This window comes from Xenia sp. Carnegie-2017, unplaced genomic scaffold (genome assembly GCF_021976095.1).
Source record: "Xenia sp. Carnegie-2017 unplaced genomic scaffold, XeniaSp_v1 HiC_scaffold_24, whole genome shotgun sequence".
Taxonomy (NCBI): domain Eukaryota; kingdom Metazoa; phylum Cnidaria; class Anthozoa; order Malacalcyonacea; family Xeniidae; genus Xenia; species Xenia sp. Carnegie-2017.
This window is the reverse complement of record NW_025813487.1, coordinates 5,368,451-5,396,264: the sequence shown is the minus strand read 5'-3', so window position 1 is coordinate 5,396,264 and position 27,814 is coordinate 5,368,451. Positions and strand designations below refer to the sequence as shown.

At 37.4% G+C, this 27,814-nt stretch overlaps 3 protein-coding genes across 4 annotated transcripts; all 3 read left to right on the top strand.

Annotated features, from left to right (window-relative positions):
* Positions 1 to 41: 41 nt before the first annotated feature.
* LOC124451278 lies at positions 42 to 27,051 on the top strand. Of its 2 annotated transcripts, none has more exons than XM_047001902.1 (7): positions 42 to 168; positions 758 to 1,011; positions 1,182 to 1,975; positions 2,155 to 2,767; positions 17,818 to 17,822; positions 20,903 to 20,910; positions 26,972 to 27,051. In XM_047001902.1, the coding sequence occupies exons 2-7, from the start codon at positions 779 to 781 to the stop codon at positions 26,996 to 26,998; spliced, it is 1,680 nt and encodes a 559-aa protein (XP_046857858.1). In that variant the 5' UTR covers positions 42 to 168; positions 758 to 778; the 3' UTR covers positions 26,999 to 27,051. The 2 variants fall into 2 exon arrangements, with proteins under 2 accessions (XP_046857858.1, XP_046857857.1); XM_047001901.1 differs by having other exon boundaries at positions 650 to 1,011.
* On the top strand, positions 2,779 to 5,625 carry LOC124451283. The gene is made up of 4 exons (XM_047001906.1): positions 2,779 to 3,261; positions 3,375 to 3,620; positions 4,229 to 4,301; positions 4,461 to 5,625. Exons 1-4 carry the CDS (start codon positions 2,871 to 2,873, stop codon positions 5,119 to 5,121), a joined length of 1,371 nt encoding a protein of 456 aa, XP_046857862.1. The 5' UTR covers positions 2,779 to 2,870; the 3' UTR covers positions 5,122 to 5,625.
* On the top strand, positions 6,397 to 8,760 carry LOC124451280. The gene has a single exon (XM_047001904.1). The coding sequence runs from the start codon at positions 6,735 to 6,737 to the stop codon at positions 8,370 to 8,372; it is 1,638 nt and encodes a 545-aa protein (XP_046857860.1). The 5' UTR covers positions 6,397 to 6,734; the 3' UTR covers positions 8,373 to 8,760.
* Positions 27,052 to 27,814: the final 763 nt, after the last annotated feature.

Here is a 27,814-nt window from a genome sequence, read left to right as displayed (position 1 = left end):
CCCATGAAATTTTTATATGTTTTGATTTGGATCAATGATTATATTGTAAGACATAGCTCTAGATGAATCGTTTACCTTTTAAAGTTAGTTATTCCGTGACGTTGGAAGTGCAAAACCTTTGGCAAGCCTTTAACGTATACTTTGACTCGTCCACTTGTGAAATCTCGGGTAAATATATTTTGTTATTTTAGTTAGTTATAGGTATTTCACATTTAATGATTCTATTCCCAAATACTTTATAGTTATACGTCTTTACACAAATGAGAAAAATTGTTCTGTTCTACTTCTATACCGATGCCGATATGCCAATAATAATATAGCTAATTACTTCACTAACTAACTTCTGAAATTGTTTAGTTTTCCCAGGGTTCATTTCCTTTAACAAATGTATAATTGTTAACTTCAATAATTCAACTTCTGCTTTTCCACCCACAAACTCAAAAATTCATTTCTCAGCATAAGCAAATCTCATATTGCGCAAGAACTGAACTATTGACTATTGCCATGGTAATTGTAATTTTATAAAACAAAGAGTTTGACAAACTGAGTTTAGTAAACCGGTTTAGCAAATCCTATTTCAGAGCTTTGAAGCATTTCATATCCCCTATTATTGCCTTGCATTGGAAGTAATCTAACTGGCATTTTTCAGTGTCATCATTTTTACGAAAGCGAGGAGTAAAATTGAGTCCAGACCAGTGAAAAAAACTGACATTGATGAATTTTAATCAAAGTAACAGTCGAGGAATTCTTTAAACAGGGGCAGATAGAATACCCTAAAATGGAAACGACGTCAAAAGTTGATAATGAAATACTAAATACGTTACAATGGACAGAGGATTCATACTCCTTAAAAGATTTTGTTGACGTTTTTTCACTTCCACAAGTTGTGAAAGTTATCCGTGGTTATGATGGTGGTGAACACAGCGCTAGCATTCGTTATGGACAAGTCCTTACTCTCCATGCTATCAGAGATTCAAGCATATTCCAAGCTGAAGACACAGAGATAAAAAGGTTTGTCCTTTATGAATTGAAAACGCAGGCACGGTGTACTTTATACATCACCAAGATTAGTTTTTTATTTCCCTATTTTGTACTTCAGCGTAGCTCAGGCAAAGCAAGGTATGAAGTCATTACACCTTATTTGCTGTTTATATTCGAAAACTATTTTTGTTTACATATAGCTTATTGAAACCAAGCCCTTGTGACACTGTTATAGCCACGACAGTAAGCAGTGATCAGCACCTGAAATTTTGTTTTGAAATACCAAAAGATTTAGACATTAAGTTTGTTGTTGCTGATGGCTTTGATAATGGCGCAAAGCATTATACAGACATTGTAAATGGACTAAATGATCGTTTTGATGTTGTGAAATTTATGAACACCTACAAAACATTGCTTATCAGACGTCAAGATCAAATCCATAAATTCGATTATGACGTTATCAAGGAATACATCATCGATAAATCAATATTTTTGTCAAAACCTGAGGACAAAGAAGGGCTAGATATGGTTGATGGGCCAACCTTTCCTCCACAACGAGTGGAAAATCTGTTTCAAGCGACAAAAGAGAATTATGATACAACTGACCTTTATGAGAAATCGCCAGCATTTATAATGAGAAGTTCGAATTTTGAAAACAAGATACCCTCATCTGACTCCGTTTATCAGACATCCAGTTCTTTGTTGTCCATATTGGCAGACGCTGACTATCCTTACAAATTAATTTGTAACGTTCCACTCGATCTGTCGGACATCAGCGTCAATGAAGTAGCGGATATTTTACGAAATTTGAATATGGGACAATATGCAAATATTTTCGAAGATGAATTAATCGATGGAAGATTGCTGAATGAACTCACGGATTCCGATTTGGAGTCTTTTAATATGACTGCCTTACATCGCACCAAATTGATGAAATTTGTAAATGGTTGGAGACCCGTTTTCTTCAATCAAAATGATTTATTTAATGAGCAAGGTAAGAGATTAGAAAAGCCTGGATCGGAAAAAAGATGGAAGCAGATCGTTTTTGTCAACTATCTGCTTGCAAATGGGACATGGAAAACATAAAGTTTTCAATTGAAAATTTTAAATGATTTAATTTTTTTGACATAGTGAAAATTTTAAAACAGTTTCATATTTCTAATTTTGTTATAGACGAAACGTTCAATCCTGTCATACCATCAAGTGATAAAAAAACATTTTCAGTCGAAAGTGTTGAATCATCAAATGAAGAAGAGATCTATGAAGATGAAATTCTTAAAGAAAAAGATACAACCATGGATAAATTTGTATCTTCGGAAAATGATCCTTCTTTTTATTCAAGTTTCCCATCAAATCTTGCTACAAGAAACGATGAAAATATTGAGGAGAATTCTGACATCGATGAAGCTATATCAACACCGAACTCTGGCAATGAAGAAGTGTTTGATGAAGTTGATGGGTTTCAACGTAAACTCAAAGACATATCAGGACGAAAGAAAAAAAGCTTTTACTTACAGCCATCGACTGACATGAATATTTTTAAAAAGTCAGTTCTAGCAGGTTCTTCAGTCGATGGAATCTATCATGAAAACACATTGATGGAGAAACCAAAACGAAGCAAAATTGGAAACCACAAACTCGCAGCTACGAAGGAAAAATCCAAAGACTCAATCTATGAAAACGTTTCTAATATCCTTCCATCTACTACTGTCCACCCCATATCCTCTTCTTTTTTTGCTTTCCAGCATAATTCTGGCACTGATCCTTTTATGGATATCTCAAAGTCGTCGCCTGAAAACGCAAAAAAAGACACATCAGCCAGTAAAAACTTTGACAAAGACACCCATCTCGATGCACCTAAGCATTCTGAGAAATCTTCAGCATCAACGATGAAACGTTTGAATGATAAAAATGAGGTAGACTCATCTGACTCGTCTTCCCGTGACAAAGCTCTTATAAAGTCTGAGGAAGATCCGCATAACGTCCCCATGCTACCACTCGTTGTTCCCAATCGTCCCATTGCAGAACGTTCTTACAAATTCATTGGTAACGTACCACAGGATCTATCAGCTCTTAGTGTCGTTGCCGTAGCGGATATTTTACGAGGTTTGAAAATGGGACAATATGCAAATATTTTCGAAATGGAATTAATCGATGGAATAATGCTAATGAAACTCACAGACTCCGATTTGAAGTCATTTAATATGTCTCCCAATCAACGTTTGAAGCTGATGGGGTTCATCAAAGGTTGGAGACCTCGATTAAAGCTGACTGAGCAAGGTAAGAGCTTAAGAAAAAGTCTGGGTACGAGGTTAGCACGTGATATGTACATGAACATAGATGTAGAGAATGACATAGAAAGAAACAGTTTTTTAATTCAATTTCTGTCATAGGCAAAACGCGTAATCCTGTCATATCATCAAGTGATAAGGAAGTGTTTTCTTTTGAAAATGAGCAATCAACAGGTAAAGAGAAGATCTCTGATGGTGGACGTCTTGAAGATATGGACATAGGACAAGATGCAGATATTTTCGAAGAGGAAATAGTCGATGGAGTACTGGTAAAGGACCAGCAAACTACGTCACTCCGTACGAAAGCTACAAGATTGATAAATCGGAATGATTCATTGTATGAGCAAGGTAAGTTCTTCAAAAAAGCCTGGGTAGGAGTTTGTGACGTTATATGGAATTGTAAGCATAGACGTAGATATGACGTGGTTTATACTGTAGACTGTGACACAGACGTTTTACCAACTTTTAGTCCGCGTGTTAAAGCTGCATATCTTGTAGAAAATAATTATTTAAGATCATTTGTTTTGATTTTTGATGTCGTATGGGTTTTAAAGCGGTTGTCTTTTTTTTGCATCCTATATAAGTGATACAATTACAATTCTACATTCTTTGATAAATATTTTCACAATACCCAAGTCGTTCTCATTTCTTACTTTGTGTACACTCTGTTACAGAGCAAAATTACTTTCAAATTGAAATTACTATATACTGAGATAAACAACGACGAGGCATGCATGGTTACTGATGTAACTAATAGTAAGGCTAGCCTAGATATTGAGGTAACTCCTACTGAGTCTAGCCTAGATTTTGAGGTAACCAATAGTAACACTAGTCTAGATACTGAGGAAACTGATAGTGAGGCCAGTCTGAATTTTAACGACTGCTAAAATTTTAGTTGCCTTCCCTCATTTTAAAAAATCGTTAATGCTCAACAATTATTCAACATTTCTTCATAGAATTTAATTTCAAAAGTCAATTTCTTGATGAACGTTACAACATTAAAAAAGACGTACATGAAAAGTTTAAAAGGTATGTTTAGGAATAGGCAAAACAAAATTCTTTTTTTCATCGTATTTGTTAGCTGTAAAATAGGAAAAATGGGTGTATTAATGGGTAAAAAAGCTGTATAGATACTTATAGTTGCACTGTTTATAGAAGCTTTATATTATGTCATATTCTATTTTAAAGTTTATCGTGGATATGTGGCAACTATGGAACAGTTATAAAAAACAAAGTTATATCCTATCCTCATTTATATATCACAGTTGATGGTTATGAAGAAAGGTCAGATGAAGATTTAAAGAATCAAATCGACCAGACATTTGAATGGGAAGCATCGAAATTCATCGAAATCAGGCGTAAACCTTACAAAAATCCAAAGATTCGATATTTATCAAATTTACCTGATGTAAGAAAATACGTAAATGATTTTGGGGAGAAGAGTTTTGCCTTTAATTTAAATCGAGCGAATGGAGAGCTTTACAAAAGAATTGAAATCAGGGAAGAAACTGTGAAAGTTCGTATAAATAATCACAGTATGGGCTTTATAATTGAACGGTGTTTTTCGCATTTGACAAAATACACGAATGTAGACAAGGAAGAAACGGAGAGAGAAGTCATTTTTCAAAATGCAGTCAAGATGAAAAGTGACTCTCAATTTCTAAAAAATAGTGATTCTGATAGACTTGTCTATTTTTTGGATAAACAAGAAAATTGGCAGCCCTTTGCATATGTTTTATGTGAAATAGAAGATGATGATGATGGTGATGAAAAGGAGGATAATGACTTCATGAAATGTAAAAATCGACCTTTGAAAACTTTTATATGTTTGAAATTAGATGAAGCATGAGAGCTGTTGACTTGAACGATTGTGGAAAATTTAACAATAATTCAATTTCATCCAACTAAAGCTGGGACTTTATTACATACTTTTCCCACTGTTAGCTTGAAGCAAAAAGATTTGATGTGAATTCATCATGTTTTGTGTTTGCGTTCATGCAATGTTTTGACATTTGAATGCTAGAGATATTACTGTGCTTAATAATTTCAGAGGATTCAGTGAACTAACTTATGCGGGTTCCATTTTTTTCGGGGACACCCTGTACAATATTGTTGTAACTTTAAGTACTGCTAGTCTCTAATCAGCAAAATACTACTAGTGCTTTATATCCGATTTGACAGTCAAATGTAAAATAGTATGTAGAAAAAATACGCACGAAGAGCGCACATATGGGCAATAAAATTTAATGAAATGTAAACAGTTTAGATAATGCTATATATGTTTAATGTCATGAGCATCAAACTTTCAAAAACATCGAAGTAAACAAGTTTTATCAATATCTTTAATGTTAAAGAGAAAACATATTCTTACTTTATTAAAATTGTCAACAACAACAATGGCAAAAAATAACAAACAGCTAATGCTACAGAAATACAACATATTGACTTTAGTTCATAGCCAAGTTCATCTTGATAGGACAGCTTATGTGACAGGACAGCTTAAAAGACAGTCAATCTGAATCCCAAAAAATATTTTTTTCATAATTCTTAGGCTTGAAGCTATCAATCGTGCCATTTTTAATAAAAATTAATTTATGAGATAAATACTACAACGTCAACAATTTGTCTTTCAAACGTTTCGTTTTTCCAACCGATAATCAAAAGCACATTTACTTCCGCATGAGCGAGTAATGTTAACAAAACAGTATTGTACAATTATTTGGCTTGGACAGACACATTTTGTAGTGTTTTTGATGTTATTTTTTTCAATACATTGTAAATTTGAAATAGGACCTTATTGCCGAAGTTCAATGCTGATTGCGATTAATTTATGTATTTAAATACAAAGTGTGAGCAATGCGTATAATGCGTATTATTATTATGGTTTTATAATCACTCAGTAACATTTTGTCTAAGGTTCGGAAGAGCGGCGAGTTTTTAGCAGCGTCAATATTGTGTTTCACATGCTGTTCACGTTTATTGCATATTTGAATCATTGTTTATGTGGAGAAACCCATAACATAAAACAAACTAGTGCTTTAATGTTGAATTTTGTATGAAGAAAAAATAATCAGCTTTGTCAATATAAATGATGAGTCAGTGATTGAGTGAGTAAGTACTGTAACAAAAAAGAAAATTTTATGTCTATCGTTTTTTAAGTTTTACGTTCATGGCATTAAATGTATAAAATATTATAAATGGTGTTAGTCCATCCACTTAACTTTTTAGCCAAGCCTTTTTAAGGCGTTTCGGTTAAAAGTGTGGTAAATTTTGTGTATTGTCAATGGTGTTTCACATGCTGTTCACGTGTATTGCATACTTGAAACATTGTTTATGTGGAAAACAACATAACATAAAACCAACCAACTGCGAAATCATATGACGTGTGAGAAACTCATCTGATATATAAACAAACCTATCTACAGGATATTGTAGATCAGATCACATTAACTTTTAATAAATATGTCTTCGTTTATCTCTACCATATTAAAATCGACTGTTGGTTTAATATGTAACAAAGTACGAGATAAAACAGCAGAAAATCGTAAAGACGGTGATGTTACGGATGCGAAGCTTCGAGAATTTGTTGTGAGAGAATTGAATGATATTAAAACTAAACTAGACGGACTGTCACGAAAAGATCTTCTCAGCAGTTATGATTTCTTAGACGAAGGAATTCGCCTTTTACTTGATTGTATCGAGAACTCTGCACATCTAAAAGAGGGAGAACAGAAAAGATTGAGAAATTTAACTCAAGGAAGTCAAATTGACGCGTCGTTGATTTCAAGCAACCAAAGCAGTGAAATATCTAAAGACTTTGATCAAGAGCACGAACTTGATGAAGCTTTTAAGACATTGAGCATTGAAAGTCCTGTTGAATTAAAAACCGCTGTCGTAAGATTTCGAGACGCTAGCAAAGAAGCAACCCGTGCATTCAATAACGAAAGTTTGTCAATTGAAGATAGAATCTTTGCTGCCAAAATTCGAGTTGTTTCAACCATTTTGGAATGCATGGAACGTCCACAAATGGCCATTACATTTTGTTTCTCATTTTTGGATAAACTTCATTCATTACCTGCTATTCGTGAGATATTTAATGTTTACATCAATGGTGGTCCAAAGTCATTATTTAATAAAAACGATCGTGTAGAAAATGTACGATCAGTGATGTTTATTAACCGCTTATTCTATCAGTTTATTATGAAGTTTGGGAAAACCTATCATATGGCTTTAGATTGGCCGACCATTCAACTAAAAAACAAACAATTTAATCCAATATTGGGTTGGCGTGAAATCTCGCAGAGAAATTCTTGGGACAGTGAAGTCCAAGGTCCAAATGAATTGGAATTGGAAAGGGATATCTATAGACGACATGTTCATTGCAACAGTAGCAATGATTTAATTTATTGCGATCTAAAGAGCAAGTTAATCAAGATTATGAGAAAAGATGCTGATGATGAAATCGTCTATGAATTTCCTGAATCTGACTTGATAATGGGAAGCTTTATAGATAAAAATGATGACATGTACATCCTTGTCTATCGAGTAACGTCCTCTAACTTTCATCTAGTGGTGTTGGATCCTCATTTTCTTGTTAAAAGTGAAATATCCTTGGATTTTACTGACGAAAACTTTATGTTCTTGTTTTTATTTGTGTCAGCAGAAAACATCGTGCTTTACGATAAATATAATAAATGTGTGTTTGTTTATGACTTGCAAGGAAAATTGATAAAGCAGTTTACAGTTGAGCTAATAGAATATCCTGTGCAACGGATAGCTGTTACCAATGAGAACGAAATCATTTTAGCTGACTATGGTTCTCTGTACATCTATTCAATGGAGGGTTGTTTAAAGTCGAAAGTGAATTTGGATACATTGTTTATTAACGATTTTTTCTATCACTTTGGTCTGAACAAATTTCTCATAATTGAAGAGTGTCTTGATAATAACTGTATTCATAGTTGTGATCATTCAGGAAAACTTGAAACATTGACTGATCTTAAAGGCATTTTTATTTATGGATTCTTATCCTCAAGTCCAGTTCCTGTTATCATTTGTGGCTCAGCTCGTACGTCCTCACGTTACTTTATGTTGTGTTAAAACCACTTGAAACTACTAAACCATTTTTCATGTTGGTAATCAATCGTCTTTTAGTGTAATCTCCCTCCTCCTGTTTTTGTAGAGCAGTGTTTGTAAAAACACTCTATTTATATCACATTTTTTACTTTATAACAACTGTAATACTTTATGTAAGATTTCACATTGAAATGTTAATTTCTTCTAATATTTGCTAATAAATCCTCAATATCTTTATGTAAAAAAGAAAAAAACTCAAAAAAGTAGCTACAATAAAAGATGAGCGATTATAGACTACATCGTGGCCAATTAAGTTATCGCTAAGTTAAGCTATAATTTTTATGTTTAATTGAATTATACATTGTAATTTACAAAATCCTGTACGCACTTTGTTAAATGTATGATAAAAAGATTTATGCTGCATTTTTAACAATGAATATTTAATACGTCAATGACGGGGCAACTAACTACTGAAGGTCCGTTCACACCATCCGACTTTTTTCGGATCCTAAAAAACGGATCGTCTTAACATATATAAAAAGTGAGTTTCTGATAGTCTGATCCGTCTATCTAAAAAATCGATAGAAATAGAACTTGCTTTATTTTCATCCGACAAGATCAAAGTGAAATACTCAAGCGATATAAATGAATACTATCGTCATCGACATAAATATGAGTACACATCAATATTTTCTCTTGAATCGTAATTCGACTGTAATTTGTATTATTTTATCTGCAGAGAAAAGTGCTTAATACTAAAGCAAAAACCGTTATTAGCGCTTATTAAGAAACTTATCATTTCCTAAAATGTAATATTCACCACAATATAACAGAATAAAAATCATACAGAAGGCTAACTCAAGTGTGCGCTGCGTCCTCACGTCCGCCATCATTCCAGCAAGACACTTAAGATTTTTCATTTGTTTCCAACGACTTCAATTACATGACGTCATTTCTTCATAATGAAATCGACAATATTTCAATATAAGAAATGACGTCATATCATTTTAGTGGTTCGAAACAAGTGAAAAGCTCTGAATATCTTGCTGGAATAATGGCTGCCGATATGCACGGCACAACATAGGCGAGGACAAAACATCAAAGCCTCAGACACAAGTGAGCCTTCTGTATATTCCATGTTCTGTTTATGATCATTTGCATCGATCATCAGGTGATACAAAATAAAGATAATTGTAAGTTTACGTACGAATGGTTGTTTTTTAGATAATTACTAAGCGGATATTAAATCAATGAAGGCATCTTGAAAAAAGCTCAGATCGTTTATTTACGTTCTTTTTTCTGTCAGCCTTTTACATTGAAGACAAAATATAACAACTGTGTGAAATCGGTAAACAACATTCGGAATGAAAACTAGACGGAATCGTTTGAATTTTCCTGAGATCAGAAGAAAAAAGGAAACTTAAATTTGAGCATTTATTGCTCATTAAAGGGAAAACAAAAGTTATAAGAATGATGTTAATGTCAATAACACGTTCTAAATGTTAAATAGCGCCAACTTACATTCAACTTTACCAATGAACTTATTTTATAGCAACACCTTTTTATGTATTCCATTTATTGAAAATCCATTGGAGGAAACAGATATCATAGCTTTATTTAACATTCATATAAGTATTAAATATGTACGATAACATTTGCAAGAATTAAATTGGATGGATTGATGAATTAAGAATAAACGGTGAAAGAAATTCAATAAGAATCACTAAAGATTCAATATGAACAGAAGAAATTGCTAAATGTTCTTCAATCATGACTTTTTCAAATTTCCAAGTAGTGAAAAAACAAAAACAACTTTTCTTCCTATTTACCAGTTAAATGTGAGAATTTTTTAGTGCTTTTCACAAATGACGTCATACCCGTGTGTCTATAACTGAACAGACAACGGCTAAATTTCATCTCTTTGTTAATTATATTAACTGTTTAATCACCTGATGATCGATCACAGTGGATCGTGAAACACGTTGCAACGAAAAATGACATTTTAAGTCTTTAAAGAAGGCACAAATTTTTTTCAAACGTGTTTTAATACGCTGGAATTTTTCTTGGGTTTTTCTTTCACTGTGTAAATGAAAATTTTATAGCTTAAGTTCAAGTTCTTTAATGAAAAGTGTAAACTACTGTATTGCAGTTTACACAGCCTGGTAGTTGCTGTCATTGGTAATAATTTTTCAGGCAGAGAAGATAAAAGATCACATTTTATGTTTTGTATGATAATTTAAGGAAATATAAATGTTTGCAGTTTTTGTGGTCGTTGAAACAGTTTGTTTTTATCTAGATCAAAACTGGGTTTACTATATTGAATCCAGGGCGTTCGTTTTAGATAATTGTTTGCAATAGTAAAAAAATTGTGATTTTTTAATATTTTAGAAGAAAAAGAAAGCAAGAACAACGACGTCGAAAGACAAGAAACAGGTATGTAACTGACACAGAAATTCTTTTTATAGGGTCGTCTAGGATGGGGGTGTTGGGAGTCATTCTTTTTACTAACATGCGTCATCAAATGAATGCCTTTTACGTTGTTAAACATTAATGATAATGACTACAAATATCAGGAAACAAACTTTCTTAACTCTTTCGCCTGCTTAAATACAGTAATAACGTTGAGATTTTCCATTTTTGATTGAGCACTCTTAATATCCATCCACAATGCTCGCGTCCCTCTAGTGCAACTTTCTTTGCGGCTTAAATTTCAAATGCTGTAAATCAAATCATATAGCTCAGTTTCTATACACATTTCTTGCTTTATTTCAACCGACAATCCAAAGTCTGCGTCCTAGTTTTTTTCTACATAGCTTAGTTTCTATACACATTGCTTGCTTTATTTCAACTGACAAACCTAAGTCTGCATTCTACTTTTATATCCATTAGTTTAATAGAAATCAATGACGACAACGTTGAAAAATAATAAAACTAGATACGCACTGCGTATAATATACCAAAAAGCCGAGCCTATACTATTATGTTATTCGCACGTATTCGAATCTTGTGTGCAATAAATTACTTTCAGCTCACTTCCACATGTTTGATTATTTTTATCCCTTATCCCTAAATGTAATACTTTTATATAATTTTTAGAATTGCAGTTGGAAGAATGGAAGTATTTTGATCAATCAATAAAGCACAAAGAGATGTTCTTGAAATTAATTAAGTATGGACGCCACCCAGATAAAAATGTTATATGTGTGAACGGCGTACGTGTAATTTTCTCGGACGAGTTTTGCATTGGCAAAGGAAATAATGAAACCCGTGTTTATCTTGGACTGAAAAAGGATGGTTATGGAAAAGCAGTGAAACGAGTACATCGAGATAACTGTACCAAAGAAGCAGTGAAAGAAATGAAAATTTTAAATGAAATCAAAGCTAAGAGGTCGAGATATGTTGTGAATTATTACCACTTTGAAGAAGATACCGGAACTGAATATGTCTATTTGATACTTGACCTATGTGAAGAATCGCTGGAGAGTTTTGTAAAATCTTCTACTTTGAAAGATCTTAAAAAATCTCTTCCTAAAATTCTCAAGCAAATTTTAAAAGGATTAGCTGATCTTCATAGCGAGCCAAATCCTATTCTTCATCGTGATTTAAAACCATCTAATGTTCTTCGAGATGCGCAAGGACAATATCTGATAGCTGACATTGGTATTAGTCTAATATTGGAAAAAGGCCGTAAGACACATTTAAGCGATGCTACTAAGGGAACTCTGTATTGGATTGCTCCTGAGTCGTACGTTGTTGATGAAGAGGCATTTGATAAAGCACGATACAAACCAGAGTCTGATGTAATGGTGGGTGTAAAAATATAACCCTTTGCAAATTACCTCCAAATTTTTTAGAAATCTTTTGTTGACACTGTTATGTTTTTATATATTTTAGAATGCTGGAATGGTGGCTTATTATGTTGCAACAAAAGGGAAACATCCTTTTGGACGTCGAGAAGATAGACTGAAAAACTTGTTAGATGGAAACCCTGTTGGATTGATGGAAATCTATGATGTTGAACTTAAAGATCTTCTTTCATGGATGCTACAACATTCACCAGAAGACAGGCCATCTGCCAAAAAGGCGTTAAAACACCCTTATCTACTATCCCTTGAAAAGAAATTTAGCTTGCTATGTGCTATGGGAAACCAACCGGAAATGAAACAATCACTAGGTGAAAGTTCTCCAAATTCAGATGTTGTTGCGCAATTGTATGATCCCATGGAATGGATGACGCGTATCGATGATGATGTCTTGAAAACTTTCAGCACCTTTAAAATGAAAGGCAAAGAGAAAACTCTGACTTACCAGGATACATTGGCAAGGTGTTTAAGATTTATAAGAAAGGTGAATGACCATTGGCACGTTGTACCTCGTAAACATCTGTTGCGTTTATTCAAGGAAGGCAATTATGTAGAATATTTCTTGCAACGTTTTCCTGAACTGCCTCTTCTGGTGCACAAAATCATAAGGTCGACTGACTTGAAGACAAGACCCGATCTTCACAAACATTTTACAGCTTAGTCATACCAACATTTTTTTATGTTAAACGAAGGTAGCCAAATTAGGATTCCATGAAACTATACAATGTCCCAAATTAGTTGTTATTTTCACTAAAACGTTTTTTACGTTTGATAATATTCAATATGCATGTTTTAAGTACTCTATAAATGCTTTCCTAGATGAGAGCTTTTTCTTTTTTTATGTGATTTTTAATTCTAATATGTTGTCAGAGGCTCCGACAAGGAGGACGACTGCCAATAATATATTTCACATACTGAGGTTTCTGTAAACGTTAATTGAAAATTTCAGTTGAATAAAACATTGCGTTATACATTGTATGTGACATTTTGGAGGTGTTACTCTCCTCCCCCCCCCAAAAAATCCTGCCAGCACCACTGTATGTTGCGTCTAATGGAGAGCCAAAAAGTTGAAACGTTTTTGCCTAAATTAATATCTTTTTATACAAGTGTTTTCGTCTCTATCTCAAACCTCTTTAATCTCATATATTTGCATATATTGATTACCGTGATGTTCATTTTTAGTAATATTTTGTAAACAAATAAACGACAATATTGTTCATTTTTGTAATTTTCATGACAGACATGTTTCGACTTCACTACAAGCCATCTTAGTCGCAGATTTAAGATAGAAATATGATACAGCTGTTACATACATGAAACCCACAGAAATTTTGCCACATGGATCAAAGAACACACCACCTCCGAAAAAAACTCCACGTTGACAAATAACAAAATCTGAAAGCAAATATAAATACACTTCATCACGCTTCTCTAACACTGCTAACACTTCATTCACTTTCAAACTCAAACAAACCCTACACATACGACAACACAAACCAGACCTGAACAAACAAGTCCAACATTTTAATAGTATTTTCCAACTTTAATTTTCTCCCTTTCCCTAACTACGCACTTGTGCTAGGCACATCCTTAATCTTGTCCCTAATCACTAATAATTTGTAAATTATCTATTGAGTGTGAGTATCAGCAGGGGCCGCGGAGAAGGGGAGCAATTGCGACCTCCCCCCGCCCCCCCATACACACACTTTTTTCAATATCTCTTGCTTTGTAAAGTGTAAAAGTATAAAAATCAGCTCCAGGAAAATACTTACATTTGATAAGTATGGATGTTTAACAGTATCTCATGTCTCACTTATGTTCCACCTTCATTTTTTAATTGACGTTAGATTGATCAATTATAGCACGTTCAGACTGATTGCCGGAGTACGATACCCTGGTTCTGGAAAAAATCTGCAGGTTGTTCACACTACGTAGTACCGACTAATTTCGTCTGTTTATAATTTCATGTTTTTCATTGTAAACAAGTTTTAAAACCATGTGCTGAATGAATGCCTTTCTCTACCAATTACTCAGGTGTCGTCGTTTACATCGGTGCCCGTGCCGAGCACCGTATTTGGGTAAAACATCTTTTTGTGCTGTCCAGACCTGGGCATTTATAAGTGGCCACCATCAAAATTTTGTGTTCACACTGGTGCCCGTGCCTGAGTACCGTACTTCGGTAATACCTTTTTCGTGGTGCCCAGACCCGGGCACTTATACACAAGCACCATCAAAATTTTGTGTTCACGTTGGTGCCCGTGCCTGAGCACCGTACTTGGGTAATACCTTTTTCGTGGTGCCCAGACCCGGGCACTTAGACACAAGCACCATCAAAATTTTGTGTTCACGTTGGTGCCCGTGCCTGAGCACCGTACTTGGGTAATACCTTTTTCGTGGTGCCCAGACCCGGGCACTTATACACAAGCACCATCAAAACTTTGTGTTCACATTGCTGCCTGTGCCTGAACACCGTGCCAGGGCACTCAGTTTGAACACACGAAATCAAACAATTTTTGTATATTGAATGATTATCGATAAAACTGTCAAAAACAAATTTATTATACTTGCAACAACAATCCGATTCTGCCACCTTCTTTTGCCCCCTCCCCCACTTTTCAAACCTCTCTGTGGTCCCTGTAACACCTCAACTGTATCAATTTGTATCTTATATATTTCACAGAATCTCATTGTGTGACATAAATATCGTATTCAATCACACTGAAGGTGTCTTATAGCTAAGTTGAAAATTATCTATCATTAAAATGTTTAAATACACGGCCTTTGTAACAAGGACACATGTTTGACCATGATAAAATCTTCAAAATAAATCACATTATTATATGTATGACATGTGTAAAACTAAATAAAAAGTGTATAACAATGTACTTCGTTGCTATCCTCGTAGTGCAATTGTGACTCCTGAATTGAAACACAGGATGTACGGTTATACATTGTATGGACTTTATTGTACAGTAGGCAGAGTGCTCAAACCTAAAAGGACAAGCTTTTCCATAATGCAAAAATGGTAAACGCCTCGTTATGAGAGCCTGTACACATAGCAAGAGTGCTCAAACTGCACATGCACAGTGAGATGATATGCACATCAGCGTTGTGTTAAACTGTGATAGCACCTCATAAGAATGACGTTTGAGTGCTATTGCTGCATTCTGAAAATTTATGCAACCAGCTAAAATCCTTAGCTGATCAACTGATATTATGTTTAAAATTTATAATTTTAGTTTTTTTATGTTAGGAAAAAACTATATGTCATGGTTAACTACAAAGGCACCTCTTTAAGAGGAGAAAATTGAGTCACAGTGACCATCAGAAGGCCTCTCTGCAAGGGGAAAAATGAGTCACAGTGACCATCAGAAGGCCTCTCTGAGAGGAGAAGAATAAGTCACAGTGACCATCTAGAGGCCTCTCTGAAAGGGAAAAAATGAGTCACAGTGACCATCAGAAGGCCTCTCTGAGAGGAGAAGAATAAGTCACAGTGACCATCTAGAGGCCTCTCTGAAAGGGGAAAAATGAGTCACAGTGACCATCAGAATGCCTCTCTGAGAGGGGAAGAATAAGTCACAGTGACTATCTAGAGGCCCTCTGAAAGGGGAAAAATGAGTCGCGGTGACCATCAGAAAACCTATGTAAGAGAGAAAAAATGTGTCACGGTGACCTTTCTGTGTCTATCCCTCCAAGTGTTAGGAAAAGGGAATTGGTTATTTGGTATATAACGTGAGGTGAGTGTGCTTCACAAATAAGTACAAATGAGAAACGAACTTTGCGCGACGTGATGAATCAGCAGTCAGTTTATCGTAAATTTCGTCTTGCTCTTTCATTGCTTTCGTGCAAAATTGTGAAAAAATTTTATCGCAGATGAGGTGATTCACTTGGTTTGTGAGTGTTGTACATTCTTCCCAATGGACACTAATATGTACTAAACCAATGTAGCATATGAAAGGAGGCAATTCTACATGCTGCCTTCACAAACTTGCATTTGTTGTTAACATACTGCACATTGAACCATTATGGTATGTCTTCCTTGTCAATGCTTACATCAGTTGCCATGAGAGACTTTAAAATCGTGGCAAAAAGATGGATACTTGCTCTTTATTTTGTAGAGCAACTCCATGCGAGAGAAACATAAACCAAAACAGGTTCTAGCACATGTGCTGTTCCTAAGTTTATCTCGGCAATGGAAGTTAACTGGTTGATCCTGCCAGTATCATATGCTTGCCTCAAAGATTAAGCCATGCATGTCTAAGTATAAGCACTTGTACTGTGAAACTGCGAATTGCTCATTAAATCAGTTATCATTTATTTGATTGCACCACTTACTACTTGGATAACCATAGTAATTCTAGAGCTAATACATGCGAAAAGTCCCGACTTTTGCGGAAGGGATGTATTTGTTAGATTAAAAACCAATGCGGCTTCACGGCCGCTTAACCCATTGATGATTCATGGTAACTATTCGAATCTCATGGCCTTTTAACTTTGTGCTGGAAATGTTTCATTCAAATTTCTGCCCTATCAACTGTTGATGGTAAGGTAGTGGCTTACCATGGTTGCAACGGGTGACGGGGAATTGGGGTTCAATTCCGGAAAGGGAACCGGAGAACCGGCTACCGCATCCAAGGAAGGCAGCAGGCGCGCAAATTACCCAATCCTGACGTGGGAAGGCAGCGACAAACAATAACAATACAGGGATTTTTTGTAGTCTTGTAATTGGAATGAGTACAATTTAAATCTCTTAACGAGGACAAATTGGAGGGCAAGTCTGGTGCCAGCAGCCGTTGTAATTCCAGCTCCAATAGCGTGTTGTAAAGTTGTTGCAGTTAAAAAGCTCGTAGTTGGATTTCGGGCTCGACAACGACGGTCTGCCGCAAGGTATCCTACTGTCGGCGTTGGCCTTCTTCGCGCATACTTCGCGTGCTCTTAACTGAGTGTCTGTTGGATACGCGTCGTTTGCTTTGAAAAAATTCGAGTGTTCAAAGCAGGCTTTTGCTTGAATACATAAGCATGGAATAATGGAATAGGACTTTGGTTCAATTTTTCGTTAGTTTCTGGAACCGAAGGAATGATAAATAGGGACAGTATGGGGACATTCGTATTTCGTTGTCAGAGGTGAAATTCTTGGATTTACGAAAGACGAACTAATGCGAAAGCATTTGCCAAGAATGTTTTCATTAATCAAGAACGAAAGTTAGAGGATCGAAGACGATCATATACCATCCTAGTTCTAACCATAAACAATGCCGACTAAGGATCAGCGAGTGTTATTTGATGACCTCGTTGGCACCTTATGGGAAACCAAAATTTTTGGGTTCTGGGGGAAGTATGGTTGTAAAGCTGAACTTAAAGCAATTGACGGAAGGGCACCACTAGGAGTGGAGCTTGCGGCTTAATTTGCCTCAACACGGGGAAACTCACCAGGTCCAGACATAGTAAGGATTGACAGATTGAGAGCTCTTTCTTGATTCTATGGGTGGTGGTGCATGGCCGTTCTTAGTTGGTGGAGTAATTTGTCTGGTTAATTCCGTCAACGAACGAAACCTTGATCTGCTAAATGGTCAGACGATTCACGAATCGCTCTCGACTTCTTAGAGGGACTGTTGCGTGTTTAATCAAAGTCAGGAAGGCAATAACAGGTCTGTGATGCCCTTAGATGTCCTGGGCCGCACGCGCGCTACACTGACGATGGCAACGAGTTGCTCCTTCACCGAAAGGTGGGGGTAATCTTTTGAATCATCATCGTGCTGGGGATAGATCATTGTAATTCTTGATTTTGAACGAGGAATTCCTAGTAAGTTCGAGTCATCAGCTCGCGTTGATTACGTCCCTGCCTGTCATGCACGTTGCATGATAAAATCGTTATTTTTTACAACGAAGTCGTCAAAAGAAAAACACTACATAATTCAACAACAACAACAACTCGAATTCTTTATTTTCAACAACAACTCCCCCCTTATGTGATAATCCCAAAGTGTCAATCACGTGAAATGCACGCGCTACGTCACAACAAAACAAAATAAAAACAACTGTTCATCACACTCCCGACGTTGATCATATTGATCAATTTATTTTCACGAGTTTTTACTATTTGACTGTCGCAATAGGTCGCCAATCACGGCTGCCGTTCTTCGTTTTCGGGTTTTCATAGAGTTTTCGTCTTTAGACTCAATTCCACTAACGGTTTTGGGAACCACGGTATTTGCTGGAGGCATATTCAACTCAAGTGGTATCAGTTGCTGTATTGGACGACGTAGTTCTGACGATCGAGCCTTCGTAGTACTCGCAACACAGACCTTTGCTGCTCGAACAACACCATCCTTACTTACTATGAGCTCGGTAACTCTTGCCAATTTCCACAAAATTCGAGGGGAAAGATCATTTTTTAACACAACAACATCACCGACAGCTATCTTCTCCTTCTGTGCTCCATGAAGTAAGCGGGAAGTCTCTCTGACGCTTAAAAGATATTCCGTTCTCCAACGATTAATAAATTGATCTAACAAACGTTTCTGATATTTCGCCTTTCTGGTTAGAGTTCGATTCGTACTGATGATTTCAAATTGTCGATCGCTAGCCGTAAGAGTAAGTTGCCGTCCGTAAATTAATTGAGATGGAGTCAGAGGGTAAGAAATTCCTTCTTGGTCATCATAGATATATGTAAGTGGACGATTGTTAATGGTAGCCTCAATTTCTACCAAAATGGTTCTAAGCGCTTCAAAATCCATTGAGGATCGACCGAGAGTTTTCTTTAAACATCTCTTTGTACTTTGTATCATTCGTTCGTAGAATCCTCCTTGCCAAGGTGCCTTTTCAATGATAAATTCCCAATTGACACCCTTGGAAGCCAGTTCGCGTTGTATGTCAGTTGATCTCAGTATATTAGCAACTTCCCTTGAGGCACTTTTGAAGGTCTTGGCATTGTCTGATATTAGTCTAGACGGCAAACCTCTTCGTGAGACAAACCTTCGGAAAGCTTGCAGAAACGATAGCACAGACAAATAACAAACAAGTTCAAGATGAACCGCTCGAGTGGAGGCACAAGTGAACAAACAGATATATACCTTATCCATTCCTTGATTGTTAGCGTATAAGGGGCCTGCAAAGTCAATACCGGTGTTTGAAAAGGAGGCTCTTCGCTTACTCGACTTGATGGCAAACATGCTTCCTTCGCTGCTGGGAAAGCTTTACCTTCGAATTTCTTGCATTTGATACATCCACGCACAACACCCTTGACGCACTCTCGACCACGCAAGATCCAGTATTTTCCTCGAACGCAATTCAGAGTTTCTCTAATTCCTTCGTGGTGTACTATATTGTGACAGTCGCGTATAATTAATTTCGAAAAGGTATGCTTAGGGGGCAACAAAATGGGCTGTTTTGCACTATCAGGTAACGTAGAGTGGGCAATTCGACCTTCACACCGAATAATCTGATCATCATCGAAAAACAAACCAAGTTGTTGAACTCGTACATTTTTACGACCGGTTCGAATACATTGTAACTCGTCAGAAAACGCGGCTGACTGAATACTTCGGATCCATAATCTCTCAGCTTCGAGTAGCTCATTAGCATTCAACTCAGACGTAACAGAGCATAGTTGCTTTCTTGATTTCTTGATAAACCTTAAAATTTGTGCTGTGACACGAAGTAGTTTGTTCTTCGTACCATATCTATCTTGGTCAATAATCTTCTCCAAGTGGATGCAATTACGGTCAGGAAGCGATGTTAACGTCAAGGAATGTGTTATTGGAAGAGGATTTTGTATTATCTCTGTGTAGCAATGGTCCTCATCCAATTTTGCAGGTTGAAGATCTTCGGGCCAATTTTCTTCAGTATCTTGGAGAAACTGCGGACCATTCCACCAGATTCCAGATTGCACAAGTTCACTTCCGGAACACCCACGAGAAGGCAAGTCGGCTGAGTTTATTACCCCAGGGCAATGTCTCCATTTATAACTACTAGTTAACTTTCTGATTTCGTTTACGCGGTTCTGTACATAAGACTTCCACAGTTTATGATTTCGAATCCAACACAATGTGGTAAATGAATCCGTCCATAAGATAATATCAGTGATACATTTTATTGAAGTCAACGCTTTCACAATCGAATCGACTAATCTTGCTAAGGTAGTTGCGCCTAACAATTCAAGTCGTGGTATGGTCTGTCGTTTGATAGGAGCGACTCTTGTCTTGGCTGCTATTAAATTCACTTCAATTTCACCGTTTTTATGTTCCGTTCGTAGATATACAACTGCGGCAAAGGCAAATTCTGATGCATCGCAAAATCCATGTATCTGATGAATCGGAGATGAATCGTATCCACCATGGAAGTAACAACGCGGTACTCGTATGTCACTTAAAGCCCTTAAGTCGTGAACGAGAGAATTCCAACGTGATAAGGCCTTGCCAGACAGATCTTCATCCCAATTACTGCCAGAAGAGCAGAGGGTTTGAAACAACATCTTCATATTGATAGTAAAGGGTGCAAGAAGGCCAATAGGATCGAATATTTTCGCAGATAGCTTTAAAACTGACCTCTTAGTTGCAGGAAGTGATTTTGCATAATGCACTAGCTCGTCAAGATCATAACACAGCTCGTCACTGTTCTCATCCCAGCTGATTCCTAGAATTTTGATACGGTTCTCTTGAGATATGGACTTAGGTTGTGGCTCTGTATGAGGCGAAGGGGTTTTTACTAACTTGTCTTCCACCATCGTACTTGATATATGTTTAACATATGATGAACACTTTTCATTTTCCACCTCAACAAACGGTCGATCTTCATCATTCGCGATAACATTTCGGACATGTTGCGAGTTTGAATGCCATTTTCGAAGCTTGAATCCTCCCTCGCTCATTAATTTTCGAGATCTATGATAGATGTATAGAGCTTCGTCCTCATTAGAAGCTCCTCCAGCGAAATCGTCAACATATAACGACTCGATTAATAAGGAGACTATTTCTGGATCGACATTCTTGTATTTCGAAACGTGGTGACGAATAACCGTAGATAATATTGCAGGACTTGGGGTTAGACCAAATGGTAGGCGTCGGAACTTGTATTCCTTTAGCATCGGTTGAGCTTTGTTAATATCGTCAAACCAAAGAAACTTCAGCATCTTTCTGTCTTCGGGAGCAATTTGTATTTGATGAAAAGCCTTTTCGATATCAGCAACAAGCCCAATGGGGAAGCCTCGAAAGTTTATCATAGTGTCAAATAAAAGTGGAACCAAATTTGGTCCCTTTTCGAGGCAATCATTGAGTGACTGCTCTTCCTTAGTAGCTCTTGCCGAACCATCGAAAACCACGCGAAGTTTTGTAGTTTCCTTATCTTCTCGAAGTACGCCATGATGGGGTAGGAAATAACCGGTTTCATGAGCAACAAGAACTGGGTCAATAATTCCTCCTTTCACTTGATCTTTGATAATTGTATCGTATTCTTGCAATAAGGGTTTATCTTTATCGAGACGAGATTTCAACTGGTGTAATCGTTTCAAACACATACCGTAACAGTCTGATTTTGGAATATATTCCCCTTTCCAAGGTAAGTTCACTTCATATCTCCCTTCATCCTCAAGATATTGTATATTCTTCAGAAACTCCTGATCCTGTGATTCGTTGGATTCTTTGATTCCCATTGATTCGATCTCCCAAAACCGTTTCAAGCATTCATGTAATTTGGGTTCTCTTGTCAAGCGGAAATTCCTTTGAAAAAGAGTAATCTTCGATGATTAAATTAACGTTTGACAATTTCGAATTAGTTTCACCATCATTCATCTGTCCAGTGATAATCCAGCCAAATTCACTATTAATCGCAACAGGACCACCTTCACCTCTTATAATCTCGCCTGTCATGATATCAAAATAATAATCTGCTCCAATTAGAATGTCGATGTTGCTGTCCGTCTGTCGTCCAGAGAGGATATTGGTATCGGAAAGCTGCAACTCCATCAGATGAGGATAATGATTGAGATCAATTGTCGTTGTTAATGGAGAGCAAATATTTGGGAAGCAAAGAGCTGTTATGATTCGATTTCCATTCTTTCCTTTCAGGGACAAATGAACCAAGTCGCATTTTGCTTTGTGAAATGTTGGTTGCCAAAGGTATTTAAGTTAACAACTTCTTTTCTGATGGGAACTAGTCCAAGCCGGGTTTTAATGAATTTGTAACATAAGTGCGCTGACTACCGCTGTCCAAAAGCACGCGAACAGGTATAGGAATGGAACCATTCCCACCATTGGCGTATGTAATAGCTGTTTGCAGAAGAACTTGATTACGCGTTTTTGCCGTATTCGTCGTTAAGTAATTATCTCCATCAATCATAGTAGCTGTGCGAACGTTGTTTCCTTCCTTGGTTTCTGGTAGGTTGTTTCCAGTGGGGGAAAGTTTGGGATCATTTGCATTCTTTTGTTGAGGAGGCGTAAAACTTGGCTTAATCACTTCACAAATCGATTGATGATGAGCCCCATGACAACGTCTACAATTCTTCTTTGACTCGCAATTTTTACTGAGATGCCCGATTCGCAGGCATACAAAACAACGATTGTCTCTCCTCAATATACTCTTGCGATCATTCACATCAGTTACTCTATCACACGATGCCGAAAAGTGTGGCTCTTTACAATAAACACATTGAATATGTTTACCTGAAGTATTTTGAGTCGAAAAGGCGTTCACCGTAGGTATTCTGGGTGTTTGGTGCTGACCTCCAGAATTTTTTCCATGCTGTGGCTGTGGACTTGATTGCACTCCTTCACTTATCTCCCGTGCCTCGATCTCAGTCTTTATTGTATCCAACAACTCATCAATTTTCCAAACGTCTCCCGACGATTTTCGGGCAATTTGTAGACGAATGTCACTAGGTAATTTAGTCATAATAATCGGGATAAGCATACTACCATATTGTTCAGAAGAAACGCCAAGACTCGATAATCCTCGTACGTGAACGCTTACTTTATCGTATATGTATCTTACTTGGCTAGTTCTATCGTTGGCACAAGCTTGAATCTTTAAAATTTCATCCATGTGAGCTGCTATGGTTTGCTGGGTTTTCCCGAAGCGATCGTTCAAGATTTTTACAGCTGAGTCGTAATTGGCATTAGTTAATGTTAGACCTTTAATGGCCCTCGCTGCGTTTCCCTCGAGAAGCGATTTCAGATAGTTGAATTTGTTTACCTTCGAAATGTTTGGATTACTGTGAATCGCAGAATCGTACAGATCCCAAAACGAACTCCACTCCGTAACCTTGCCACCATATTTCGGAAGCTCCAGCTTAGGAAGTTTCGGCATATTTGACTTAAATTGAACCGTCGTCGTAGTGTTGTCACTCGTTACATTTCCTTCGTTTACAATTTCGATCGTCGCTTGATTACTTGAACCTTCGATTAAACCATAGTTTTCCGTCGCATTTGCCAAATTTTCGTTAGAATTCTCGATACTTTCGTTTTGGCCAGGGTTTGACATGTTCGTCAAATTCGAGTTCGATATGGTATCGTTGACATTCGTATCAACGAGACTGTCATTCTTAGCGCATTTAATATACCTTTCGATTTTTCGTTTTATACTCATAACTCTATCAGAAATTTCGGCCGAGTCCTCGATTTCACCTTGTATTTCATTAACATCACACGTGTTCAATATTTCTTCGTCGAGTTCACTTAATATTTTTAGTTTCCTTTCGAGTTGTTGTGCGATGATTTCGCTACGTTCTACAAGGTCATCATGTGGTGGCTGTGATAACAATTCAACTGACTCTTTCTCGAGTTTTGTACACACTCCGCGATGTCCTCTTCTTCTAGCACGAAGCCTTTCCAATTTTTCCTTGTCTTCAGTCGACATTTTCGTAAGAAACGAATATGGGCGACTTTATTTCGTTAAAGCCGCCCCACGTTGGGCGCCATGTCATGCACGTTGCATGATAAAATCGTTATTTTTTACAACGAAGTCGTCAAAAGAAAAACACTACATAATTCAACAACAACAACAACTCGAATTCTTTATTTTCAACAACAACTCCCCCCTTATGTGATAATCCCAAAGTGTCAATCACGTGAAATGCACGCGCTACGTCACAACAAAACAAAATAAAAACAACTGTTCATCACACTGCCTTTTGTACACACCGCCCGTCGCTACTACTGATTGAATGGTGTATTGAGGCCTCCAGATTGGCACTGTCAGATGAGTTTCGTTTCATCCGACGGACGTCAAGAAGCTGGTCAAACTTGATCATTTAGAGGAAGTAAAAGTTGTAACAAGGTTTCCGTAGGTGAACCTGCCGAAGGATCATCACCATATAATAACATTTCGCTTGTGTTAGATTGCTAAAATCTACCTTCACAATCGAAAAACTCTGTGAATCTTATAACTAAATGGGAGGTGGACATTTCTACGTCCTTAAATGGGCTGATGGAAGCAACAATGTGGAAGCAGAATGTGTTATGCAAACTCAAATAAGCCTCCCTTTGCCATTTCCTGGCCTCTCGCGTATTTTTTATTCAACTTGATGTTTGACAGTTGTGTGATCACAAAATATAGAAGCAAATTATGTTTACAACTTTTAACGGTAGATCTCTTGGCTCGTGCATATGAATTGCAAAATATAGTGAATCATTGAATCTTTAAACGCAAATTGCACTCTTGGTTATACCGGAAGCATGCCTGTCTGAGTGTTGGTTATTAAAGTTAATTTCCAGGATGCAATGTCTTATTGGAAGTTGAATAAAGTGTCGTGGGGGATAGCAATATTCTAATGCCGTCGTGTTCTTCTAAGTACAGCACGTTTGTAGCCCTCTTGCAACAAACAAGGCAAAAAGCTTAACTTGCAACCTTGTTGTGGCAACATGAAATGGCAACGCTCGTGATGACAAGCTAAATTGTGCATGTGCATACACTTTAACCTCAGATCAGGAAAGATTACCCGCTGAATTTGAGCATATTAATAAGCGGAGGAAAAGAAACTAACATGGATTCCCCCAGTAATGGCGAATGAAGAGGGAACAGCTCAAATTGAATATCTCCATTGTGTTGCAATGGCGAATTGTAGTCTCGAGAAATACTTTCTCGGCACGACGGGCCTGCCTAAGTTGCTTGGAACAGAACGTCATAGAAGGTGACAACCCCGTACGTGGCAAATTCCTTGTGTTTGGTGTTTTTGAAGATTCGGGTTGTTTGGGAAATGCAGCCCAAAATGGGTGGTAAACTCCATCTAAAGCCAAATATGAGCACGAGACCGATAACGAACAAGTAGTGTGAGGGAAAGATGAAAAGGACTTTATAAACAGAGTTAAAAAGTGCGTGAAACAGTTGAAAGGGAAGCGAATAGAGTTAGCAATTCGTTTGTCAGATTCAGTTGCATGCACGCAGCAACGTACGCGCTCGTGATCCACATGGACATGATGTGTACGGGTGCAACAGGAGCGAGAGCGATACGGGAGCGATAAGGTTGCAAGCAAGGTAGACAAATTTATCGTTTTTAAGCCTTGCATTCGCATAGTTTGATGACAACCATCGCACTGCAACGTGTTCTTTGCTGGCAAACCAACTTCTCGGTCCGACATGGGACTGTGGTGGACGGCTCGCCTATGCACTCAAACTGCTGTCGGTCACGTGTTGGTATTTGTACATTAAACGTTAAGGATGGTGACGATCATAAGGCTCTATCCGATCCGTCTTGAAATGCGGACCAAGGAGTTTAACATGTGCGCAAGACTCCTGGTGATCGAAACCTGTAGGCACAATGAAAGTAAAGACTGTCCTAGACAGTTGAGGTGAGAAGTCTCATGGAGACTGCATCATCGACTGACCTATTCTACTCTCAGAGAGGTTTGAGTAAGAGCGTATCTGTTAGGACCCGAAAGATGGTGAACTATGCCTGAATGGGGGGAATCCAGCGGAAACACTGGTGGAAGCTCGTAGCGATTCTGACGTGCAAATCGATCGTCAAATTTGGGTATAGCGGCGAAAGACTAATCGAACCATCTAGCAGCTGGTTCCCTCCGACATTTTCCCTCAGGATAGCTGGAGCTCTTTGTGCATTTTTATTAGGTAAAGCGAATGATCAGAGGTCTTAGGGTCGAAATGACCGTAACCTATTCTCAAACTTTAAATTGGTAAGAAGTCCAACTTGCTTAACTAAATTTGGACATTCGAATGCGAGCTCTTAGTGGGCCATTTTTGGTAAGCAGAACTAGCGATGCGGGATGAACCAAGCGCTGAGTTAAGGTGCCAAGGTCGACGCTCATCAGATCCCACAAAAGGTATTAGTTGATATGGACAGCAGGACTGTGGCCATATCAATTGGGGATAACCGATTGGTTAATATCCCCGAACCAGAACAGGGATACTGCCACCTGGTGGCACAAGCGGCAACGCAACCGAACTCGGAGACGTCGGCGAGAGCCCCGGGAAGAGTTCTCTGTTCTTTTTAACGGACAACGTTACCCTGAAATCGGTGTAGCCGGAGATGCAACGTTAAAGCCCCACACTTCTTGTGGGGTCCGGTGCGCTTCTGACGGCCCTTGAAAATCCGAGGGAGTGGTTCATTTTCTTGTCTGGTCGTACTAATAACCGCAGCAGGTCTTCAAGGTGAGCAGCCTCTAGTTGATAGATTAATGTAGGTAAGGAAAGTTGGCAAAATAGATCCGTAAGTTCTGGAAAAAGATTAGCTCTTTAGGTTGGGTCTGTCGGGCTGAGACTTGAAGCGTGAGGACTCGGCGTGGGCTGACGGAGATGCGTGGTTTGCTGCGGACTTCGCGTGGATTATCTCAGCTGTGACCGTCAGGTTGATTCGGCAGGCAATTAACAACCAACTTAGAACTGGAACGGACGAAGGGAATCTGACTGTTTAATTAAAACAAAGCATTGCGATGGTAGTGAATTGGTGTTGACGCAATGTGATTTCTGCCATTGCTCTGAATGTCAAAGTGAAGTAATTCATCCAAGCGCGGGTAAACGGCGGGAATAACTATGACTCTCTTACGAAATAGGTCCTTTGTAAATACACCAAAAACATTATCGTGTATTTAAAATGTTTATAAAGCATAGTACTCATTAAATCATATAGTACTGTTTTGTAGATACAGTGTTGCCTAGTCTCAACATGATTGAACTCGTCAAAGAAGAATGTCTAACCAAGGCAAAATTCGGTGTTTTTCACTATAAAAGGGCTCGTTCAGTTGTTTACAACCAGAGGCATAAGTTACATGTGCGTATGACGTTTGAAATAATACTTGAAATTCCTTATCCATTCTTTAAGTAAATATATTTGTTTTCCGCTGCGATCTATAAAAATGCTTTACATTTATTATCAAACAATAGTAATCTACGACGCATTTAACATACTTTGATGTTTATAATCTGTTTATGATAATTTTCTCAAATTTTCTCAAATCTTCAAAGTATCTCAAATTTTCAAACACTTAAAAATCGTCGTATATATTGTAAGTTTTCCAGACTTTGTTGTATTGTATTAATTACAAAACCAAAGAGTGCCACGCGTTAAATGTTAAGTTGAATATATGTGAAATATTTCATGATGTATAATCTATTCATTTGCCAGGGTTAGTTCTGTTTATCTTATTTATCCCTCTG

Excerpts from the sequence above, each read along its gene's own strand:
- LOC124451278 (XM_047001902.1), top strand. The coding sequence starts at position 779 with ATGGAAACGACGTCAAAAGTTGATAATGAAATACTAAATACGTTACAA. Across the intron at positions 1,012-1,181 it reads GAAGACACAGAGATAAAAAG|CTTATTGAAACCAAGCCCTT; the intron begins GTTTGTCCTTTA and ends GTTTACATATAG. Across the intron at positions 1,976-2,154 it reads TGATTTATTTAATGAGCAAG|ACGAAACGTTCAATCCTGTC; the intron begins GTAAGAGATTAG and ends ATTTTGTTATAG.
- LOC124451283 (XM_047001906.1), top strand. The coding sequence starts at position 2,871 with ATGAAACGTTTGAATGATAAAAATGAGGTAGACTCATCTGACTCGTCT. Across the intron at positions 3,621-4,228 it reads TGATTCATTGTATGAGCAAG|AATTTAATTTCAAAAGTCAA; the intron begins GTAAGTTCTTCA and ends ATTTCTTCATAG. Across the intron at positions 4,302-4,460 it reads GTACATGAAAAGTTTAAAAG|TTTATCGTGGATATGTGGCA; the intron begins GTATGTTTAGGA and ends TCTATTTTAAAG.
- LOC124451280 (XM_047001904.1), top strand. The coding sequence starts at position 6,735 with ATGTCTTCGTTTATCTCTACCATATTAAAATCGACTGTTGGTTTAATA.